Genomic DNA, 22,018 nt, shown 5'->3' with positions numbered 1-22,018 from the left:
GGGTGGGGCCCAAGAATTTGCATTTCTAATAAGCTCCCTGTCAGAGAACGGCTGTTCTAATCTTCTAATCTAGTAAAAAGCAGTTCCCTTGAGAAGTGGGTTTGACGTTCTTTTTTTTACTTTCCTCCCTTCTGCAAACAGCAAGAATTTCTTTGATAGTTAAGAAAAACAGTAAGATCTTTAAAGATTTGCGTGCGAAAGCACAAACAAGCACAGAGTGTTTAAGGAAGGCAGAGTGCTGTTACTAGGCCCTTTGTAGGGGACACACGGGAAGATTCCAGTCTGCTTGCCACGCAGATTGGGATTGGTGTAAGGGCTCGAGTCACACCATTGGAATTTGACCTAGAAATGTATTGCGCTCAAAGCTGCACAAGCAGTAATTTAGGAGCAGAGGAAGGACTTGTGCCCAGCAAGGGTGCGGGGAGGAGGAGGGCAGGGGGAGTAGCGCAGATCTCCAGGGGCAGCCCAGGTGAGGGACTGTGTGCATGAGGCTTAGAGTCAGACAGATGTGGGCTCGAATCCTGGCTGGGGCATCTCACCTATTCTCGGAGCCTCAGCTTCCTCATCTGTAAAATGGGGATGTTGAGATACCTAGCACTGTGCCTGGCACATGAGCGGGGCTCAGCCGGGGGACCCCTGGGAACCCTTGCCCCCACTGGCCACAGTGAGAAGCTCGAGCGGTCCAGCCCACCGGGCCCGCCCTACTCAGGAGCCTCACAGCAGCCGGGGTTCCGGACACGGCCCGCGAGAAAAGACGCTCGGTTGCTCTGGCCACGGGCTGTGTGGGGCCCCCACAAAGGAGGGTGTCAGGTTCCTGAGGTTTTCAGCAAGCAGAGGGAGAGCTCCACATACCCCGAAGGAGATGTAGGCGCCCATCAGGCTGCCAGCAATGGTGGCATAGCCCCCGGTCATGACCGCGTGGATTTCAGAGAGTGTCATGTCTGCCAGGTAGGGCCGGATCAGCAGAGGAGCCTCGGTCTGCAAACAGGAAAGACATCAGACAGCCCGAGCTGGCCAGCCCAGTGCGGGCCCCAGGGTATCCCCTCTTCCCCCAGGGGTGGGCACGTCACAGTGGGTCCCGGGGATCCCAGGGGCAGAGACAGCAAGGTGGGGTTGGGACCACAGTCTGTCCTTGGCTGGGCCTCCCTGAACCGCGACATTGGCTCTAGGGAAGGACTCCCAGCCCTTCCTCCTCGCCTGATGAGGCTCCCCTGTGTCAAGTGCTCACTAGGTCCCAGCACCCCACTTTCATCACTCATGACCTTCTGAGAAAGAAGTGGTCATCCCCCGTTTCCAGGAGAGCGAACAGAGAATCAGAGAGGTTCAGAGAATTACCTCTGTTCATGCAAAGGGCCAGAAGCGGATGGAACTCCAGGCCTGAGCTTTTCACGAAGACATGGGGTTGCCAGAAAGAAAGGAGATGGGCATTGGGTGGTGTGTTTACTCCGGGGCGTCTGGGGAAGCCGGGAGCCATTCATTTATTCATTTAATGAACAGTTATTGAGCACCTCCTATATTCCAGACTGTTCTATAGAATAGGGACGGGGGTAAACAAGACAGAGCCCCTGACCGCACAGTTTTTATCCTGGGAGCCGTGGAGGAGGGTGGGTTATGGGAAGAAATGGATAACCAGCAAGGAACCAAGTAGATAAAGTGTGTCTTAGACGGTGCTAAAAGCTGTGGGGATACTGCGGGCGAACGCCTAGCGGTTGCGGGCTATTTAGATTGGAGTGACAGCAAAGGCTGTCCGGAGGAGGTGACGTTGGAGCTGAGACCACAGGCGCCCTCTGTTGGGTTCAGAAGCACAGCATTGCAGGCAGAGTGAACAGCAAGGGCCCTGGGGCAGATCTGAGCTTGGCAGTTTTGAGGACCCGTGAGCAGGCCAGTGTGCACGCAGCAGAGGGGGTGTGGGACGGGGCTGGAGCTGGAGGACAAGGGGCGGGGGCTAGCCAGGGTAGCGAGTGCCCTCGGCTGGGATGGAGGGGCATGATCTGGCTTGTGTTTTTAAACGGTCGTGCTAGCACGTGCGTGAAGGGCAGAGGGTGGCAGCGGAACGGAAGCAGGGAGAGTAGGAGGAGACTCAATGTCCAGTGGGGGAGACGAGGGTGGCTAGAGGTGAAGGAGAGGGGCAGTGGGACAGGGCTGGGCTGGGCTGTGGGGGCCAGCTGGCAGGACTTGCTGACGGGCCAGAGGCTGTCGGGAGCGAGGAAGCCGAGGAAGGAAGGAAGACTCCTTGAGTTTTGTCTGAACAACTTCAGTACCCTTTCCTGAGAAGGGGAAGACTTGGAAGCGTGCAGCTGTGTGAGAGGGAATTGGTTCGCCTGCTTGGACTTGGGGTGCTGAATTTGAGGTGCCTTTTAGGTACCCAAGTGGAAGGTCGAGGAGCAGCTGGGTGGGTCAGACTGGAGCTAGGGTCTGGGTGACACTTAAAGCGTTAAGCCTCAGGGCTGGTGTGACCCCCCCACCCCCCAGGGACAGAGTGTGGCCAGGGAAGAGGGCCAGGCCACCAACATCGGGGCTGAAATGATGCCGTTAATCCTCAGAGGCTTCCCATCCCCTCCTCTTGGGAGAAGTGAGGCAAAGACTCAGGGGTCAAGGTCAATGTGCCCACCAACTGGTCCAAAGTCAGTTCATTTGGGGAGCTCTTCACATCCCCCAAATCCCATTCACCTAAAATTTGTATTTTATCAGCAAAAACCATGGAGCACATTTGCCGCATTTCATTTAAAGAAATGCTTTTGTATTTCAGTATTTCTTTCTCTTTTGCTTCATTTTAAACATCTTAAGGGATTTGAGACAATTGATCTAAGAGCACATCTGTCTTCATTGGCTTAAAAAAAACCCTTTGAAATCAACACACTGGTACTATGGCCAAAAAGATGCAAATATTCTCCAGTTTCCTAAACTCTCCAGCGAAATAGGGCATTCTGTGGCAAGTATGTCTTTTGGTGACCCCAATATTGGTCTGATGGGCTAGGTCCCTGGAACAGGCTCCGGAGTCTCACCCCCAGGAGGGCCAAGCCTTCTGAAAGGGGCTCAGGGCTGACAGGTGCCTTCAGAGTCACATTTACTTTGGAAAATATGTTTCAGAAAAGAGGAGGAAAAAAGAAGGCAAAATGATGTCATGTAAGGAACCCTGCCCAGGAAAGGGAACAGCTGGATTCTAAGTCCTGACTTATATTGTGGGGTCCTGGCAAGTTGTTCCCACCCTCAAGCTAGTTTCTACAGGAAGGGGGAAAGGTGGACGCCACCTGTAGGATCTGAGTCTCTAAGCTGGCGAAGACCTCCGCAGCCCAGAGCGGTGGGAGGTGCCAGACTGAGGCCGTCCCCCCGGCACAACCCAGGTGAAAGGTGAAGAGTACATCCCCGAATGGAGCAGCCCCGGGGCAGCGGCCTTTGGTGACCCTGGGAGAAGGTCCGAGTGTCTCTTCCCCTCCCCGGGGATGCTGCTGTCGAGCACGAGGGCAGGAGGCTGCGGTACCCACCTGGCTCACAAAGATGTTTCCAGCCACACTCAGCGTCTCCGTGGCTGTGGTGTCCATGGTGGCCCGCATCAGCCAGCTGATCTAGGAGGCGAAGCGTTCTTTGTGGGCGGGCATCAGCAAACCCCGAGTTGGAGAGCGTCAGGGGCGGGGTGGAAGTACCTGATAAGTCTTCCTTCCAACTTCCAGCCCAGCATAGGAAACCCTCACCTCCGTTTCTCCTTTCATACCTCCATTCACGGGGGCTCACCACTTCCGAAGGCCCCCACTCCACCTTAGGACAGCTCCAAAATGCATGCTGTCTCCATACAAAAGGGTTCCCAGGCCCAATATACTTGAGAACGGCTGTACACACACACACACACACACACACACACACACACACACACACACACACACACCTTGGAGGTTACCAAATACATATCAGCTTAGTAAAGGCTCTGAGAAGTCATGCACAAAAGCTTGTTCAAATGTGTCTAACCCCCCTTCACAAAAGTATTTGACCATGGGATCCCTTTACCTAGTCACATGTGTTAACCCTCCATGGAGCTGGAGTTTTGTGAAAAAAGCTTTGGAAACATTGTATTAGAAAGTTCTTCCTTTCAATCAAGATGAAGTCGGCTTCCCTGGAATTTCTCCCTACTGCAGCAAACTCCCTGGCTGCCCTTCCTCTAATCTTTCTTCTGTATGTATTTGGAGACAGCTCTCCTACCCTCACCTCCTCCACTCCAGACTTCTCTTTTCCAGGCTCAGCAGCCCTACTTCCTGCAACCATTCTGTGGAGGGCATGGTGTCGGCCGTCACACCTGCCCCGAGGCTTCAGCAGTCACGGCCCCTTGACCGAACACGTGCTCCAGATTTGGAGAGGCCCTCCTCCCTCCTGCCCCGCACTGGGCACTCTACCATAACACGGTGCATTTTTGCCTCTCTGGCAGCCGCCTGCTAGTCCTGGTTTATTCTGAGCTCAATCGGCTAAACCCTCAGACTCACCCTCACCGCCAGGTCCAACCGGCCCAGTGCCACCTCCTGCATCCCGGTTTGTGCGGCAGATTTTAGGAACGTAAGCACAGGATTTGACATTTGCACCAGCTAAGTCTGGCCGATGTGGCCCACTGCTCCGGTCCCTCAAGATCTTTTTGGTAGAAATGATGTCTCTCCCTGACATTTCTTCTCAAAGCAGCAAACTTCCCTCACGCAAAGACCGCATTGGGTTTGGTGCCATTTCCCCTTAGTATCATGACAGGAGACTCTGGGAAAGATGTTTGCCTAAGAGTAGACTTGGAGTGGGAGGGTGTGGACCCCGGGAGCAGGGTTCTGAGAGGGTGTGGACCCCGGGAGCAGGGTTCTGGGAAGGTCCAGCTCTCAGAGCTGGGGCGTGAGGGAGGGTTTGGGCTCTGGGTGCAAGGCCTTCTGGGAGAGCAGGAGCCCCGCGGGTAGGTGGCGCCGGGAGAGCCCAGGCCGCGGCTTGGGGAACTCACCTTCTGGATCACCCACTGCATGAGGCCCGCGTAGTACAGAACTGACATAACGCAGCTGAAGAAGACGACAATGGGCAGAACCTGCTGGGGGAAAGTGTGGGCCCCGGGGTGAGAGGCAGGGAGCCGGCAGGGAGCCCAGGGCCCAGCAGACCCCAGACAGCCCACTTGGCCCAAGACCTTGCCACGCGGAGACCTGGCAGGGTCGAGGAAGAAGCTCTCAATTTAGTGCCTGAGGTCACAAACGGGGCCTCTTTGGAGGCACATCTGCCCTCTCCGCCCACCCGCCCAGCCCTGTCTCCGTCCCCTGTCCCCTCCCGGCCGCAGAGGAGGCCTGTGCCAGGCAGAGAAGCAGGACTTGAGTCCCCCGCTTCTTAATCCCCCATCTGTAGAGTGGGGAGAATGTGGATTTCTCATGTCGCAGAGAGGAGTAAAGGAGCTGGCTCGGGGCCTGGCACCTTGCACAGCGTCCCTCCTCCTTCGTGAGCTCGGTCCTGGGCCCAGGCCTCTGGCCTTAACCTCCCTCCCGAGCTTTGGGCCCGAACGAGAGGCCTCTTGTCTCTCTGGTATTCCACCCTCACTCAGGACCAACGGGCTCAGAACTAGACTCACAGGGGACCAGCAGTGCTGTCACCCCGTTTCCTGTGACCAGGCTTGTCACCTCTCTGCATGCTCTGGGCCTCATCCATTCTTCCCTCAACACGTCCCTCATGTCCCTTCCCTCCTCGCCGGGGCCCTGATGCCACCCCAGCGCGTCTCCGCCGCAGTCTGACGGATAATAGCGAGGACCAACTACTTCAACATCTGTCAGCGCACAACCCGTTTCATAACCACGGTGACCAGGCAGCGGTGCTCGGAGGGTCTGGAAACCAGAATGAGGAGGCTCTGCACGGGCCGTCAGGGAATGAGCTCTAAGACAGCTTCTTAAATGGGAAAGGGAGAGGTGTCAACGGTGCGTCCGCTGTGCTAGTCTACGCGCAAGGAAGGCTGGGGATGGCATTGTGTGGGCCGCTGTGTGGGCCACAGTACCGTTACAAGGATAGGCAAAGGAGGACAGTTGCCTTGTGAGGGAACCAGGGGACAGGAGTCGGTGTGAGAGGCAGAGTTTCTTTCTACTATGTCCCTTTTGTACTGTGAGAACGTGTTATCTGTTCCAGTTTCATTTTTTTTAACTTTAATTTTTTTAAAGATTTTATTATTTATTTGAGAGAGAGAGCATAAGCAGGGGGAGTGGCAGAGGGAGAGGGAGAAGCAAGACTCCTCGCTGAGCAGGGAGACCAATGTGGGGCTCGATCCCAGGACCCTGGGATCATGACCTGAGCCGAAGGCAGATGCTTAACCGACTAAGCTATCCAGGCCCCCTCCAAACAATTTTAAAATAAGTTACCCAGAATTGGTAATAGCAGGCACATCCTTACATTAAAATGTTAGGTGAGGAAGCTAGATATTAAAAGCATAGAAAGGCTGGAAATCAGATATCCAGACAGCAAGCAGCTGCTCCGTGTGCTGGGACTATGGAAATTTGGGTTCTTGTTTCTGTATTTCCCATTTCTCATCTGCTCCTATAATTTTCTGCAGCAGGTGGACACCTCTCAAGGGAGGGGGCAGGAACACAGGGCAGGTCTGTGGAAGCTCATCAGCCGGCTTTTGGACGTGCTAAGTTTGAGATGCCTGTGAAACGGCCAAGAGGAGTGCTGAGCGGGCGGCTAGATAAAAGGGTCAGGGGCTCAGAGGGGAGGTCTGGGCCAGGCCTGGCTTGGACTTGTTTGCACAAGAGTATAGGTTGAGGCCATGGGACAGATGTAATTCCCTGGGGCAATCGTCCTGAGCGAGCAGAGCAGTGAGGAAGGACAGGCTGCCGGGGGCAGCATCACAGAAGGGGGAGAGGGAAGGAGGGGCACAGGGAGGGGACAGAGGAGAAATAGAGATGTTGGAGGACGGCCAGGCCAGGGGTGTGATGGAAACTGAGGACAGCTTTTCGAGAAGGATGGTCGGTCAGCTGTGCCAGATACGTCAGAGCATTCCAGAAAGGTGAGGAGTGACACGGACCCTTGACAGCTAGCAATTCAGGGGTCCCTGGTGGAGACGGCAAGAACAGGCAGCTCTTTCGAGAAGCTTAGCTGTGCCAGAAGGAAGGCTCTCAGGAGAGGTGAGGGGTGAAGGGAGAGCTGTTTTTGTTTTTAATAAGGGGAGTCTTGGGTAATCACACTCCGGCTCTGGTTCAGAATGAACCGGGATTGCAGAACAGCCCCGAGGAAGACAGAGGCTCTCTCCCAGGCAGCTCCCCCAGAAACGAGAAACAGACCCTGGGAGGTGTTTCCCTGTCCCCTACCCAGATGGTTCCTGCGGTTTTCTCTGGACCGGCTCCATGCCACATCCCTGTCACCAGGCTCCCTGCAGCGGGGGATGTGGGCCGGCAGGGAATGCAGGCTGTGGGTGGAGAAGCCCTTCTCTTGCCCCGGGACTCGAGACTCGTGACTCGCTGGCTGCCTGGTGCCGGGCACGCCCCCCACGCTTGGGTGCTGACGTCATCTGCTCTCTCTCCCAGCGAGACCCAGAGACAATCACGTACTGTCTAGACGGCCTGTCCAATTTATCATGAGAGGGACAGCCCGGCGGCGACCTGGCAGGCTGCAGACACGGCCCATACCGGGGAGGAGAGAGCCCGGCCGGCAGGACCTGACTGCAGATTTGGGACTTTCTCCTGGCAGCGAGCGAGACACATTTTCTACCTGTGCGACGGGGGTTTTAGGTGGAAGGGAAGCTGTGTTTTGCATTAAATGGTGACTGTCTTGGGAGGGGAGATAAATGCAAGAGAAGAGAGGTGACCTCCAAATTTCTCATGTGGGACATTTCATACTAAATAAGGTCCCTGAGGCCCACATGATCTCCCAGGCTGGGGAACAACTTCTGGGCCTATCTAGTGTGTGAGGTGGCAGGAGACGGGATAGGCAGTAGAAGCCGGTGTCGCTGTAGTCAGGGAGAGGGAAGTACATGCAGCCCTACTGCGTGTCTATACGCAGCCTTCCCTATGCCAGTGTGTGGTGACTCCTCGATCCCCAGCCAACTGAGGTAGATGTAAACCCACTTCCCCAGTGGGCACGCTGAGCATGTGAGATGTGGGTTACCTGCCCGAGGTCACACACCTGCAAAGAGACAGAGCCCTTCCTGGTCACTCCGCAGGCTGCCAAGGCCCCGCGGTGACCCTGAGGAGGTTTGCTCTGCTGCCAGTTCTGGGGCTTCATTTCTCTGTCTCGGGGGAAACATTCATCTCCTCCAAGAGAGAGAGCTTCTTGTAAGTCCTGACCACTGCCAGCTGGTCCTTCTAGTGCCAATGCTCACCCATCACTGAAGGGAGAGGGGACTTCTAGCTTGTCTAGGGCAGTGGTTCTCGAAGTACAGTCCCCGGACCAGTAGTATCACTCGAGAATTTGCTAGAAATGCTAATGTTGAGCCCCACACCCAGAGTTTCTGATTCAGTAGGTCTGGGGTGGGCCTGAGAATTGCGGCCTGAGCATTGCCAGATGCTGCTGGGGCTGCTGGTCTGGATGGCATGGTCTGAGAACCATTGCTCTAGAGTGTAGACCGTATGCTCCAAGCAAATGTCAACTTTTTACCAGGAAGCAGGCTCTGAAGGCAGGACTAAACCCACTGAGGACATGGCCCCGATGCTTCCTCTTCGTGGAGGAAGCTTTTGATGACTTCCTGATGATGAACCCCCCAAAGGCCTAAGCACTGCAGACAGGGCCCTGTCGCCAGCCCCACAAAACCCCACAAAAATCCCAAACCACAGAATCCGAAGTCAGTCAACAATACATTAAAAGGATCATATACCATCATCATTTGGGATTTATCCTAGGGAAGCAGGGATGGTTCAACATCTGTAAGTCAATCAACGTGATACATCACAGGAACAAAACAAAGGATAAAAATACATGATTCTCGCACAGATGCAGAAAAAGCATTTGACAAAATTCAACATCCATTCTTGATAAAAACTCTCAGCAACGTGGATGTAGAAGGAATGTACCTCAACATAAAAAAGGTCACATATGGCAAACCCATAGCTAACATCATACTCAGTGGTGAAAGGATGAGAGCTTTTCCTCTAAGATCAGGAACAAGATAAGGATGCCCACTCTCACCACTTGTATTCGACATAGAAGTCCTAGCCAGACCAATTAGTCAAGAAAAAAGAAATAAATATCCAAATTAGAAAGGAAGAAGTAAAACTGTCACTATTTGCAGATAACATGATACTGTATATATATATATATATATATATATATATATATATATATATATAAACAAACCCTAAAGACTCCACCAAACAATTATTAGAACTAATAAATGAATCAATAAGTTGCAGGATATAAAATGAACATACACAAATCGGTTGTGTTTCTATGCACTAAATCAGAAAGAGAAATCTCACTTACAATTGCATCAAAAAGAATAAAATATCTATGAATAAATTTAACCAAGGAGGTGAAAGACCTATACTCTGAAAATTATAAGACACCGGTGAAATGGAGCGCCTGGGTGGCTCAGTCAGTTAAGCATCTGCCTTTGGCTCAGGTCATGATCTCCGGGTCCTGGGATCAAGTCCCAAGTCAGGCTCCTTGTTCAGCAGGGAGTCTCCCTCTGCCTCTCCCCTGCCACTCGTGCTTACTCCCTCCATCTCTCTCTCAACTACATAAGTCTTAGAAAGAAAGAAAGAAAGAAAGAAAGAAAGAAAGAAAGAAAGAAAGGAGGAAAGAAGCTGGTGAAAGAAATTAAAGACAACACAAATAAGTGCAAAGATAGTCCACGCACATGGATTGGAAGAATATTGGTAAAATGTCTACTATCCAAAGTTATCTACAAATTCAATGCAACTCCATCAAAATACCAATGGCATTGTTCACAGAACCAGAACAAATAATCCTGTATTCCCTATGCAGAACCACAAAAGACCCTGAATAGCCAAAGCAGTCTTGAGAAAGAAGAACAAAGCTGGAGGTATCATGCTCCCTAAATTCAAACTATACTACAAGCCTATAGTAATCAGAACAGTACGGTACTGGCAGGAAAACAGACACATGGATCAATGGAATGGAATAGATAGCCTAGAAATAAACCCATGTTTATATGGTCAGTTAGCCTACAACAAGGAGGCAAATATATCCAATGGGAAAAAGACAGTCTCTTCAATAAATGGTGCTGGGATAGCTACATGCAGAAGAATGAAACTGGACCACTTTCTTACACCCTACGCAAAAACAAATTCAAATGGATGAAAGACTTGAATGTAAGAGCTGAAACCATAAACTCCTAGGAGAAAACATAGGCAGCGAGCTCTCCGACATGGTTCTTAGGGATGTTTTTTGGACCAGTCCCCCAGGAAAGGGCAACAAAAACTAAATTAAACAGATGTGATTACATCCAATTAAAAAGCTTCTGTGCAGCGAAGGAAACCAACAACAAAACAAAGAGGCAACCTACTGAATGGGAGAAGATATTTGCTAACCATATATCTGATAAGGTGTTAACATAAAAAATATATAAAGAACTTACATAATTAACTTAATGCCCCCCCAAAAAATTCGATTAAAAAACAGGCAGAGGACCGAATAGACATTTTCCCAAAGAAGACATCCAGATGGCCAACAGACACATGAAAAGATGCTCGACATCACTCAGCATCAGGGAAACGCAAATCAAAACCACAATGAGACATCATCTCACACCGGTCAGATTGGCTATTATCAAAAAAACAAGAGGGGCGCCTGGGGGGCTCAGTTGGTTAAGTGTCCGACTCTTGATCTCAGTTCAGGTCAGATCTCAGGTCTGTGAGATGGAGCCATGAGTTGGGCTCCACACTGGACGTGGAGACTGCTTAAAATACATAAATAAAATTTTTAAAAACTTAAAAAAGTAAATAAGTCACAGGGACGCAATGTTCAGCATAGGGAATTCAGTTGATAATATTGTAATAACTTCGTACAGTGACAGGTGACTTACAACATGACTTACTATGGGGATCATTTCATAATGTCTAAAAATATCAAAGCACTGTGATACATACCTGAAATTAATAGGATATTATGTCAGTTATACTTCAATAAAAATAAAAGGAAAAAAAGGAAGAAACAAGAGAACACGCACCTGTGAAACCAACCACACACACGCAACGATGCAAAGCTGGACCATCCCTCGGTGGGGGGGTTGGCACAATGCCTACTCCACCACCACCCTTACAGGAAGGCAGAGGGCACTTACTCCACGGCCACATAAAGTGGACACGCCTCCTGATTTCCTGCTCCTACTGCTCCTTGCCTTGAATGACTCACCACTCTGCTCCCTCATGCCTTCATGTCAAAGTCTCCTTCAGAGACCTTTGTTGACGCCAGATACTCACAAGATCTCTCCCAGTCCAGTCGCCCCATCTCCGTCCTTCCAGCACCAGCCCAGTTTCCACCAACTTCCCACTCCCTCCCCTGAAAGTCGTGCTCACCGAGGTTACCAGGGACCCCTTATTACTAATCAGCCACGGTGCGTTTTGGCCCTTTTCTTATTTGATTTTGTTCTTGGCCAAATGGGGCACTGTCAACCACTGGGGATGGCCAAGGCTGCATCAGGCAGACACCCCAAAACTCTTGGGAGATGCAAACACTTTCTTTCCGCTAGGTGTTCCTCAGGGAGAACATCTGAGCAGCACTGCTGAGCTCAGTACGTGGGTGCATGTTGCAGAGGCGGGAGCCACAGAAACGAACGAGTGAGCATGCGCGACCGGGGCAGCCAGACCCAGGAAGGATGCAGGAGCCCCGGGGGAAGCGCCCGTGTGGGTGGGAAATTACCAGAAGGGAGATGGAGCCAAGGTGGAATGACTAATCAAGATGATACAGCCAAGAGGCGGCTGCCACGTCCACGGTGCTGGACTCCAGGCCAGGGGAGGTGGAGGGACCCAGAAGCCCCAGGCAGAGGCTCAGCTTCCTGGAGAAGTGAAGAGCTGGACCGCGGCCCAGCAGGAAGCAGCTTGGATTCTGAACATCTGAGTGAGCTCAGAGGAGACTTCCCCAGGCCGTCAGGAGCCAAGGGCTTGGACTGTGGCCACATGATCCATGGAAAGAAGGCAAAGAAAGCTCCCGAGTCTTCCATTCGACTCAGCACCAACAAAACCACTCCCACCTTGAGGGCCAGTCCCAAACTTAGCAAGTGCTTGTGCTTGTGTGTGTGTGTGTGCGTGCACGCGTGTGAGTGTGCAGGGGTGGGTGGGTGAGTGAAATTTAATGATCAATGAATCTTATGAAGAAGGGAATTCCGTGGCCATGGAACGTTTAAGTCCTCCCTGATTTGGTCTGTCTCAGTGAAGGAGGCCACGGGCTAACCCACTAACCACAAGCGTGGCCAGAGGACAGGGCCTCCCAGGGGCCAAGAAACGGTTAGTATTTGGGAAATGCTGAGTCTGGCTAATGATAAACCCACCTCCCTTGTTTTTTCTCTCTTGGCTGAACATTCAAACTCAAAGTCTTTAGCAACCATTTAATATGTTTTAAAGTTAACGTTGTCGATATTAAGGTTGCTTTTTGTATTTGGAAGGGAGACGTGATGTCACTGACTTCAACTTGTAGTATGAGAAGAAAACACCACTTGGCTGATAGTCCAATCACCCTGTTCTAGCCCTGGCTCTGCCCTAACCCACCGGGTGACCGTGCCCAGGTCACCGCTCCTCTCTGGGGTGTGGTTTAACTATCTGTAATATTAAGGGGGGACCGAAAGATCAATGAGCTAACATCCAGCCCAACAGTCCACAAAGCCACGGTTGTACAGGATGATTTGGGGAGAGAGGCAAGTAGCAGGTGTGCACCTGTTCTTCGAGAAAGGGAGAAAAGATGGGAGGACACACAGCTAACGCTGGCAAGAGGATGGACACAGCAGTAAGCCAGGTGATCGTTTCAGTGCTAGACCGGGAGAGAAGCAGGGTAGGGGCATCAGTGGACAGCGGCTGCTTGGCCTGCCCTGGGCCCCTTCCCCTGCTGCTTTTAGTAACAAAGCTTTTATTTTCCATTGGGAAACCACCCTCTCCTCCACTCTCACCCAATGGACTCTAAGTTTGATCGATCTAAGCCATTTATCCTCCCTGACTATAATTCGGAGACGGCATATATTCCAAGCCAGGCCAAGAAGGGTCCACTGCTGAGTTTCCTTCTAGAGCTAGTGGAAATCAGGCATGCTCTCTCTCTTTCTCTCCCTGCTAAGGAAGGTTGCTAAGTTGGTTGGATGTAAGCCTGGTATCTCTTTGCCTCCAGCTCAAGGGAGCCTACCCGAGACTAAGTCTAAAGCCAACACCAAGAACACAGAACCAGGACATAGGCCAGGTGGATCCCCGGTGATGGTCTGTACCTGGATCCAGTAGGATCCGAGGCCCCTGGATTTCTCATAGAAATTAATCTTGAGTTTTTGGTTCTGTTTTGTTTCGTTTTTTGGCTTAAGTCCATTTGAGTTGTGTTTCTCTCACTTACCACTAAGTCAGGAGCCAAGCACCCTGGTCAGGAAGTGCAGCCTAGACTCCCAAATGTGTCCCCATGTTATGACTGAGAGGGACCGTAGATCAAAGGGTCAGTACCATTGCTGTTCCTCCCAGGCAGGATGCTAGCTGTCACCTGGGCCCTGCTCCCGTACTAGACCACAAACGCTCCCTTGGAACACAAGGGAACCCTGAAAGTGTAGCTAATCACAGGTCCTGTAGGGAGCTGCCTGCCTTGTTTCCTATCGTGGAGGGACTGTACCGCTGCTCCTGGGCAACGCTCCTTGCCGGGATGAGCTTCTCAGGGCGGCGTCCACTCAGTCAGAACACCTGACTCCCTGGCTTTGGGTGGGAGCACAAGACCCCAGTTGTTGCAACTGTAGTATTCCGTGCCCTGGACTTGGCGATTGGTCCAGGAATGGTCACATGACCCGAGGCAGAACAATCTGAAGACTGCCCCAGGATTTTCTACCTTGGGCTGGCAGAGAAGAGTTTCCCTCATTTGGGGGGACGTGCTGTGAGAATGAGCCCCTGATGGTGCTGGGGGCCAGGGGAAGATCTGGTATGCAAGCATGAAGCCGACGCCCTGGCGTAAGCACAAATGTGGGGCTGAGGGCCGTGAACCTGACTGCCCCGGGTCCAGCCTGCTCCCGCTCTACCTCGCCTTCCCGTGCGTGAGGCAAGAGCAGCCCCCCCGTCCTCCTCCCTGTAAAGCTAGTTTTAAATGGGTTTCTGTCACTTGCAACCAAATAGTCCTCAAGAATACTCATTTCTTCCAAACAAGGGAAAAACAAACATCTAAGATCTGGGCCCTTTGTCACCACTGCCTACCAAGGGAAGTGCTTTGATATCAAGGCATAGAAGCTAATAAGCAAGAGCTTTGGACCTGGGTTCCAATGTTAATCCCAGCAGTCACTAGCTTTGTGACTTTGTGCAAGTAACAACCACTCTGAACCTCAGTATCCTCGTCTGTGAAAAAGAGGATAATGATAGCACACACACACACACACACACACACACACACACACACCCCGTGGGTCGTTGGGAGGGCAAAGTGAGTGCCTGGCTCATGGTTCTGGCTCCACACCTAGGGGCTGCTATTATGATTTCCTTCTCCCTGTGTTTTTCTTCTCTGCTCCACCAAGGTCTTGGGTTTAGAGGGGGACAAAATGGTTTCTGGTGGCTGGGGAGCTGGCTGCAAAGACCATGTGTAGCTCCTGGCTCCAGAGGGTCGGGAAGCTCTGGGCTCTGCTGGGGAGGTTTGGAGAAAGAAGAGTTCAGCCCTGGTCTTGGGCCAAGGGGAAAGCTGCTCAGGACCGCACAGTCATGGGAACGGCGGCCCGGCCAGGGAGAGGAGCCCAACCCACAGCCGTGGCTCACAGAGCCAGACCTTCCCGGCAGGCACGGAGGACGTCCACGTGCACGCACAGGAGAACCACCATTTGCTCAGCAAAGAGCAGTGTCCAGGCACTGGGCAGGGCTTTGCAGGGCTCAGGGTCACTAAAGGGACACAAGGATGAGTAAGACCCAGGCTGTGCCCTCCAATAGCTAAATGCAAACACGTCTACAACACGTGGAGCTAAGTAACATGCTTCCTGCAGGGCCCCCTCAGCCTCTGTTCCCTGCGGTGACCTCTCTCCTGCACCGTGGCAGCCCGGTGGCCCCAGGTCACTGTGTGGGGATAAGGTAGCCTCCTCTAGTCCTCTACTCCAAGCATCCTGGCCACAACCCTTCCTACCCACTATTGACATGACAACCATCCCAAAGCTCCAAAAAAGTCCCTCCCTGCTCAAAAATCTTCAATAGCTCCCATTTCCTGGGGACAAAGCCCAGAGGCCTCTGCCTGGCCTTTAGGACCCTTCCAGGTACAGCCCCGCCACACGTCTGGGTTGTGCCCTGGCCCATGCTTTCCTACCAGTAGCCTCCGTGCCATCAGAGGGGCCTCCGCCCTGTACTTGACACACACCTGCACGTTCTCACCTCAGCGCTGACCGCATGAACTTCCCCTTCCTGCCTGTCTGCGCCTCCAGACCTTTCCTGTCCTGGCCATCCTGCAGCTCCGCGTCAAACACCACCTCCGGGGGCGTCATCCCCACTGGCCCCAGCTGAAGCAATCCCTCCCTAAATGGATCCCCGGCACTTTCCGTTGTGCCAACTGTGCTGGAACCTGCGTCCTGGGGAGGTCGAGCTGCAGAGTGTTGTTATGTTTGCGTTTTCAAGAGTGAGAGGATGCTGGCCGCTGTCTGTCTGTCTGGTGAACACAAGAAGTCAGCCAGCCTCCGCTGCCTCTCCCTGGAAACTTGGGAGGCCCCTACTTGGAAATGCAACTGTGAAGGGAGCAGGCCTCCCTTGCCCTGCAGGAATGGTGCTCGGGGACCTTTGGAGGGGGCTGATGGAGGCTGCCCCCTCCATCTCCCCTCTCTGGTCTCCCTCAGAACTGGTCTCCGGGAAACATGATGGACAAGCCTGTCCCGGGGCACGTAAGTCTCCCAAGAGGACAGGATCCCGGTCCCCTCCCTCTTTCCTCCCAGCACTGATGTTATTAGAACGCCTTGGCTACAGTGGACATTTCACTGAGAGTTGCTGGCACACACGGACGCTGTGACGCCCAGACGACCTCCCCGCGCGTCAGTGGCAGGGGAGGCAGAGCTGGAGATGTCCAGACTCACCGCCTGGCTCCACATCAGCCCAGAAGTGCAGAGCTGAGCCCATGCCCAACACCCCACGCGGGGTAGGAAGGCTCTAGAAACAATGGCCAGAGTCATAGAAAGCAGAAAGCTCTGAACCTACACGTGGGATCCCGCACAGCAGCCCCCGCCCCCGATGGCAGTGGTCTGGGGCGCACCCCTGTAGGCAGCACGGGATCCATCCATGGTGCCAAGGAACGGGGACAGAAAGTCTCAGTCTCAGTCTCTCTCTCTCTCTCTCTCTACCTGGCATGGCAAGTGGAGCTTAAGCCTGGAGGGGGCTTCGGGGTGTTTCGACAGCTCGGGTGTGAGGCGGGCAGAGGGGAGCCATGCCAGAGGAAGCAGGCCCATGGGTGCTGGGGCAGCCAGTTGGAGAAAGAAAAAAGACAAGCACATTCCCAGGCAGACCAGGGGAGCGGCCGCAGCAGGAAACTCAGCACAGGCTGCCCCGTGTCGAGGCCGGCCCGGGGCTCCACCGCACACACCAAGGCCCTGGAGGCTTTCCATCACACATCGGTTTCCTCTGTAGTGTTTTGCACTGCAGCAGACACACAATAGTCTGCTGGCAGTGGGGGAAGGAGAGAGGGAGGGAGGGGCTGTGGGTCCAGGGGAGTCCAGAGTGGGGAGACCTAGCTTACAGCTGGATAATCAGGGCCGGCTTCCTGCAGAGGGGGCCCGGAACGGCCTTGAAGTAGAAGCAGCCCGAGAGTCATTTGGGACTCAGGTTTCCTGGAAAGAGTCCTTCCCAGGCCTCGGGTCCCTGCATCATAGTGGGAGCTGAGGCAAAAGCAGGGGCTGGCCCCATGCCCCTACCCTCCCTTCTCTTCCTCAGCTTCACGCAATTCCAGCATCTGGCAGTTCATTTTTAAGGAAAAGAATACAGACATATCTTACTGTGTAAATGTTACAAAACGCACGGAAAACATACCGGCGGGTGAACACACCGTGGGGGCCCCACTGGGCACCCCTGAAGCTTCCGCTTCCTGAGCATCTGGGACGCGGCTCCCCCCAAGAGCCTCCCCTCCACCTGGGCCTGGCCCACCCGGCTGGCCCAGACTCCCAGCTAGCTGGGGGCACCGGGCAGCGGCTGCGAAAGGCCTCATGGGCCAAGAGTTGAGCTGACCTGGAAGGCAAAGACACCCTTGACCATCGCCTCCCCAAACACGAAGCTGGAGCCCGCATCCGTGTAGCTCAGGAAGATCTGAAAGCAAAACACAAAACAAAGCAAATGCCTGGAGGGAGGCCGGGAAGCCAGGAGGGAGAAACGGGGCCTGGAGGCCGGGCTGGGGGAGCTGGAGGGACCTCACCGGCCTGTCCGGCAGCCCGGGCCGCCATCCGGTCCTATACACTTGAAGGGAAAGGTCCTCCGAGATGGGACCTTGAGGACAGCCATAAAGAGGCAGAGCCGGGACACACGGGCTTCCTCGGCTCCGCCCGTGCTCTCCCTTCAGATGGCGCATGCAAACCTGAGACCGCAGGACCGGGGTGCGGAGAGGATTGGCCATGTACCCCCGATGATTTATACTTTAAAAAGGAACTCATGATGGCTGTACAACAATGTGAACGAGCTTCATGACACGTAAAGATGGCGAAAATGGTAAATTCCGTGGTGTGTGTATTTACTGCAATAAACAATGGAATGTAAAAATACGACCGCAATCAACTGAACGTTATTGGTAGCACACACATACCCTAAGTAAATCATTTGGGATTCTTTTTAGCACTTTTAACTATTGTAAGTTCGACATCACTCCTGACTGCCGAAGGCCACATGACTTGTGCCCCGGGTTCCCTAAGAAACTTCCTGTCCTGAGACTCCTGTCCACATCAGATAGGCTCTGAAAGGACGGCTCCGTCGGGGCAGGTGGTCCCAGGCCTGAGGGGTATAGCAGCCGCACTACCCAGCCCCCCTCTACTCACGGGGTCTGGGACCCAGGGCCCACCCACCGTCCTGGTCCCAATTGCTCCCTATGGCCTCACCACCCACCTTCCCCCAACAGAGTGGCTTCTCCTCCATTTCCTGGCCACTCAAGACACCATGGGCCACTGGGCCCCATGTGCGCACCTGGATCTGCTTGCCCATCCACTGGAATGCGATAAATCCCGGTTCCGTTCTGATGACGAAGAGTCCAAGCGCAAACTGTAGTCCGAGGCCCCAGGACACAGTCCTCCAGGACACCTGCCACCAGATAGAAAGGTCCTGGTGAGCTCAGCAACTTGGGGGGATCCGCAGGGGACAGCTTGGGGTGAGGCCAGAGAGCACGGTGCTACTGATGGGCTATGGGAGATCTGGTCTGTCTGCAGGATGGAGACCGGACTCAGCCAGAACTCTGGGCCTGTTGCCAATGGTCACCTCTATCCTGGAGTCAGAATAGGCCACATTCTTAGCAGCCACGGGCCTGGGGCAGTGTGCTGGGGTGGGGCACGGTCTAAGGACCCATGCAAGACCCGACAGCCTCCAACCTGCCATGGCACTCGGTCCTGGTCATCACCGGGTGGGCAGAGCCAGACTTATGGCGTCTGCCCGGATCCTCCCCCATCCCTCCTCCACAGGCAGGGCTCCCAGCTGCCCTGACCCCACTCCCTCGATGCCCACATGCCCAGTGGAGGGTTGCCGCTGCCTCTCAGCATTTAATGACTCCTTAGCAGCGATCCCCAAACTCAGGTGTGCGTGAGAATCTCTGGGAGTCTTGGCTGGAGGCTGTGGGGGGACGTTGGCCACACTGTGAAACAGGGAGGGGTCCTGGCTTCAGGGGGTGGTTGACCACTAAGCACTCACTGAGCGGTGATGCTTTGAGCAGGCAAAGAGGAGGCTAACGAGCACGCAGATTCCTGCAAAGGACACCAGCTGCTCAGGTTGCCGGGAGGTGTCCAGAACCAACCATGAGACCAAGCCCAGGAAGGCAGAGAGAGCCAGAGCCCTGCAGGGGAGAGGCAGAAAGCCACCATTCTCAGCATCTCCCCACCCCCACACAATAGCACCCAGGGCCCCCAGGAAAGGGTGCTCGGGGCTGGTGGGAGGAGAGAGAGCCATGTGACCTCGCACAGACCACCCAGCCTCTCTGAGGCTTGTGCCCTCTTCGGGAAAATGAGAAAGACCCGCACGTCTCCAGGCTGCTGAGAGGGCTAAAGAGCAGAATGCGTGCACTGAGCCTTGCACGGCGCCGAGCGCACGGCTCCATCAAGGGGCAGGGGCTCCCTCAGCTGCACTGATGCTCAGCCCAGCCTCTGACCAGGCCAGGGTGAGGGGGGCCCGTGTGGCCCAGGACGCCGCAGTTGGCACCATGGGCTCTGCTCTCCAGAAGCAATAATGTCAGTCCGGGCGGGTGCACCAAGCGCCTGGGATCGAGGCCTGGAAGCAACCTTCAGAGCCGTGCTGCCCTCCCTGGGCTGGAGTTGGCTTGTCCAGGAGGGCTGGGCATCGCGTGTTCGAGGTCTGCCCCTGACCCGGTCATCAACTCACTCGGAACAACCGATAACAGCTGATGTTCACTGAGCACCTATCAAATATCAGGAACTACGCCAGATGCTGAGAGACGCATGGCCACCGCCCATTTTAGAGGTGAAGAAACTGAGGCACAGTGAGTTTAAATGACTTGCCCACAGCCACCCATTTGAATAGTAGCAGATGTGAGATTTTAACCCGGCACCCGGACAGCAAGTCTATCCTCTTAACTAGCTCCGTGCACGGCCACCAGCTGGTAAGAGGCGGACCCGGGGCCAGAGCTCACATAGGCCACGTCCAGAGCTCACTGCTTACCTCCGCCCGTGTTTCCAAGCACCTAACACCCCCGGTCCACATGCACAGTTCCCGCCCTGTCTCTGTGCCGCTTGCCTCACTATTTCTCCCGATGTTAATTCACTTTATAAAAATTTAAGCACAGGGGCACCTGGCTGGCTCAGTCCGTAGAGCATGCAACTCTTAACCTCAGGGTCATGAGTTCAAGCCCCACATTAGGTGTGGAGACTACTTAAAATAAAATAAATAAGACAAAATAACAAGTGTATACTTTGGGCTGGGTTTTTGTTGTCATTTGTTTTTAATGGCTTTGTAGAGGTACGATTGGCGTATAATAAATCGAATACATTGAAGTGTACTCACTCTCTTTTAACTTGTTAGCTATAATCCCTGCCATGTTATTTTAGTGGTTGCTTTAGCATTTACAACATGCATCTTTAACTTATCACAGTCTACCTTTAAGTGATATGATACCACTTCCTGTCCGTATAAAAACCTTAGAGCAATATAATTTCATTGCTTCCCTCCCAACCCTTGCTCTTTACTTCTATATGTAATATAAATCCTCTAATACAGTTATTCTTGCTTTATAAGTTGATTACTTTTGAAAGGGATTTAAATAATAAAAATAGTTATTTTTTGTAGTTGTCATTTCAGTGCTCTCCACTCTTTTGTAGAGATCTAGATTGCCCTCTGTTACCTGTTTGAAGAATTTCCTTCAACATTTCTTGTAGCACAGGTCTACTTTTTATGTCTGAAAACTTCTTTCGGCTTTTGTATATCTAAAAAAGTCCTATTTCTTTTTTTTTTTTTTTTAAGATTTTATTTATTTAGTTGACAGAGACAGCCAGCGAGAGAGGGAACACAAGCAGGGGGAGTGGGAGAGGAAGAAGCAGGCTCATAGCGGAGGAGCCTGATGTGGGGCTCGATCCCAGAACGCTGGGATCACGCCCTGAGCCGAAGGCAGACGCTTAACGACTGCACCACCCAGGCGCCCCTAAAAAAGTCCTATTTCTCCTTTTTGAAAGGATGGTTCTCTGATCAAGAACTCTAGATTGACACATTTCGTTTTTACTGTTCCATTGCTTTTTCATGTGTATTGTTTTTGAGAAGAAATCTGCCGTCATCCGTATCTTTGTTCCTCTGCACATGTTTTCTTCTCTGTTTTTAGAATTTTCTGTTTTATCACCAGTTTTAAGCAATTTGATTATGTTGTGCTTTGGTGTGGTTTTCGTCTTGTTTCTTGTGCCGGGGGTTCCTGGAATTTCTTTGGGTTTATAATCTTCATCAAATTTGGAATTTTTTGGACACAGTTTCTTCAAGTAACTTTTCTCTCCCCTCTTTCTCCTCTGGAGACTTCCGGTACGTGCACCCACTTAGAGCTGTGGCACGGTCAACTGATGTTCTGTTTGACTCGCTCAAGTTTTAAGACTTTTTGGAAAGAGCCTGAGCAGGGTTTATTCTATGGTTAATTTTCCCCTACTTATTGATCCAAGATCTTTAGTACTCTAAATGACGCCCTGTGGAATTATGAAGTTTCCACCCTGACTGTTGAGAATAAACACTATTTCCGGCCCTGTGTGACTTCCAGGCACTGTTCCCTCTAATACTTTCGGGTGGGTCTTTCCTAGGCCTTGGATGGTTTTCTCATATGCATTCACTGATCAGAACTCAGCTGCATCCTCAAAGAGGACTTTCTGTGGATTTCTGCAGTCTTCTCTCTGTGCCACTGTCTTCTCTCATACTCTGCATTGTGAACTCTCACCACCTTGGCTTCCCTGGCTTCCCAGCTCTGTATCCTCAACCCAGGAAATCTGCTGGCCCACCTCGGTTCCCTTTCCCTTCACTGTGGCCTGGAAACTCTCTCAATGCAGAAAGGGGGCGATCATAAGGCTCCTCTCCTTTATTTCCTTTTTCTCCAGGGTCACTGTCTTCTGCTGCCTGATGTCCAATATTTTAAGAGCTATGGTTTCATATATTTCTTCCAGTTCTTTAGTTGTTTCAAGTGGTCTCTGTTACTCCATCTTGACTGGAAGCCAACACCAAATACATATGCTTTTTAAATCAAGACAAAATTCACATACCATACAACTTGCCCATTTAAAGTATGGGGCGCCTGGGTGGCT

The 22,018-nt window shown here is 52.7% G+C and overlaps 1 protein-coding gene across 2 annotated transcripts in view; it reads right to left on the bottom strand.

The window, feature by feature from the left end:
- SLC28A1 (solute carrier family 28 member 1) overlaps positions 1–22,018 on the bottom strand; it is a 54,061-nt gene that overhangs the window by 22,076 nt on the left and 9,967 nt on the right. For both annotated transcript variants that reach the window (XM_057303804.1, XM_026510527.4), the window contains exons 6-11: positions 18,933–19,074; positions 18,219–18,332; positions 17,277–17,354; positions 4,961–5,041; positions 3,486–3,566; positions 853–978 (exon numbers count right to left, since the gene is read on the bottom strand). In XM_057303804.1, the coding sequence (XP_057159787.1) occupies positions 853–978; positions 3,486–3,566; positions 4,961–5,041; positions 17,277–17,354; positions 18,219–18,332; positions 18,933–19,074 (622 nt within the window). The remainder of the gene's footprint in view (positions 1–852; positions 979–3,485; positions 3,567–4,960; positions 5,042–17,276; positions 17,355–18,218; positions 18,333–18,932; positions 19,075–22,018) is intronic.

The sequence above is a fragment of the Ursus arctos genome, unplaced genomic scaffold, assembly GCF_023065955.2.
Source record: "Ursus arctos isolate Adak ecotype North America unplaced genomic scaffold, UrsArc2.0 scaffold_28, whole genome shotgun sequence".
Lineage (NCBI taxonomy): Eukaryota > Metazoa > Chordata > Mammalia > Carnivora > Ursidae > Ursus > Ursus arctos.
The sequence above is the reverse complement of the archived record's forward strand: the minus strand, read 5'-3'. Positions and strand labels throughout refer to the sequence as shown.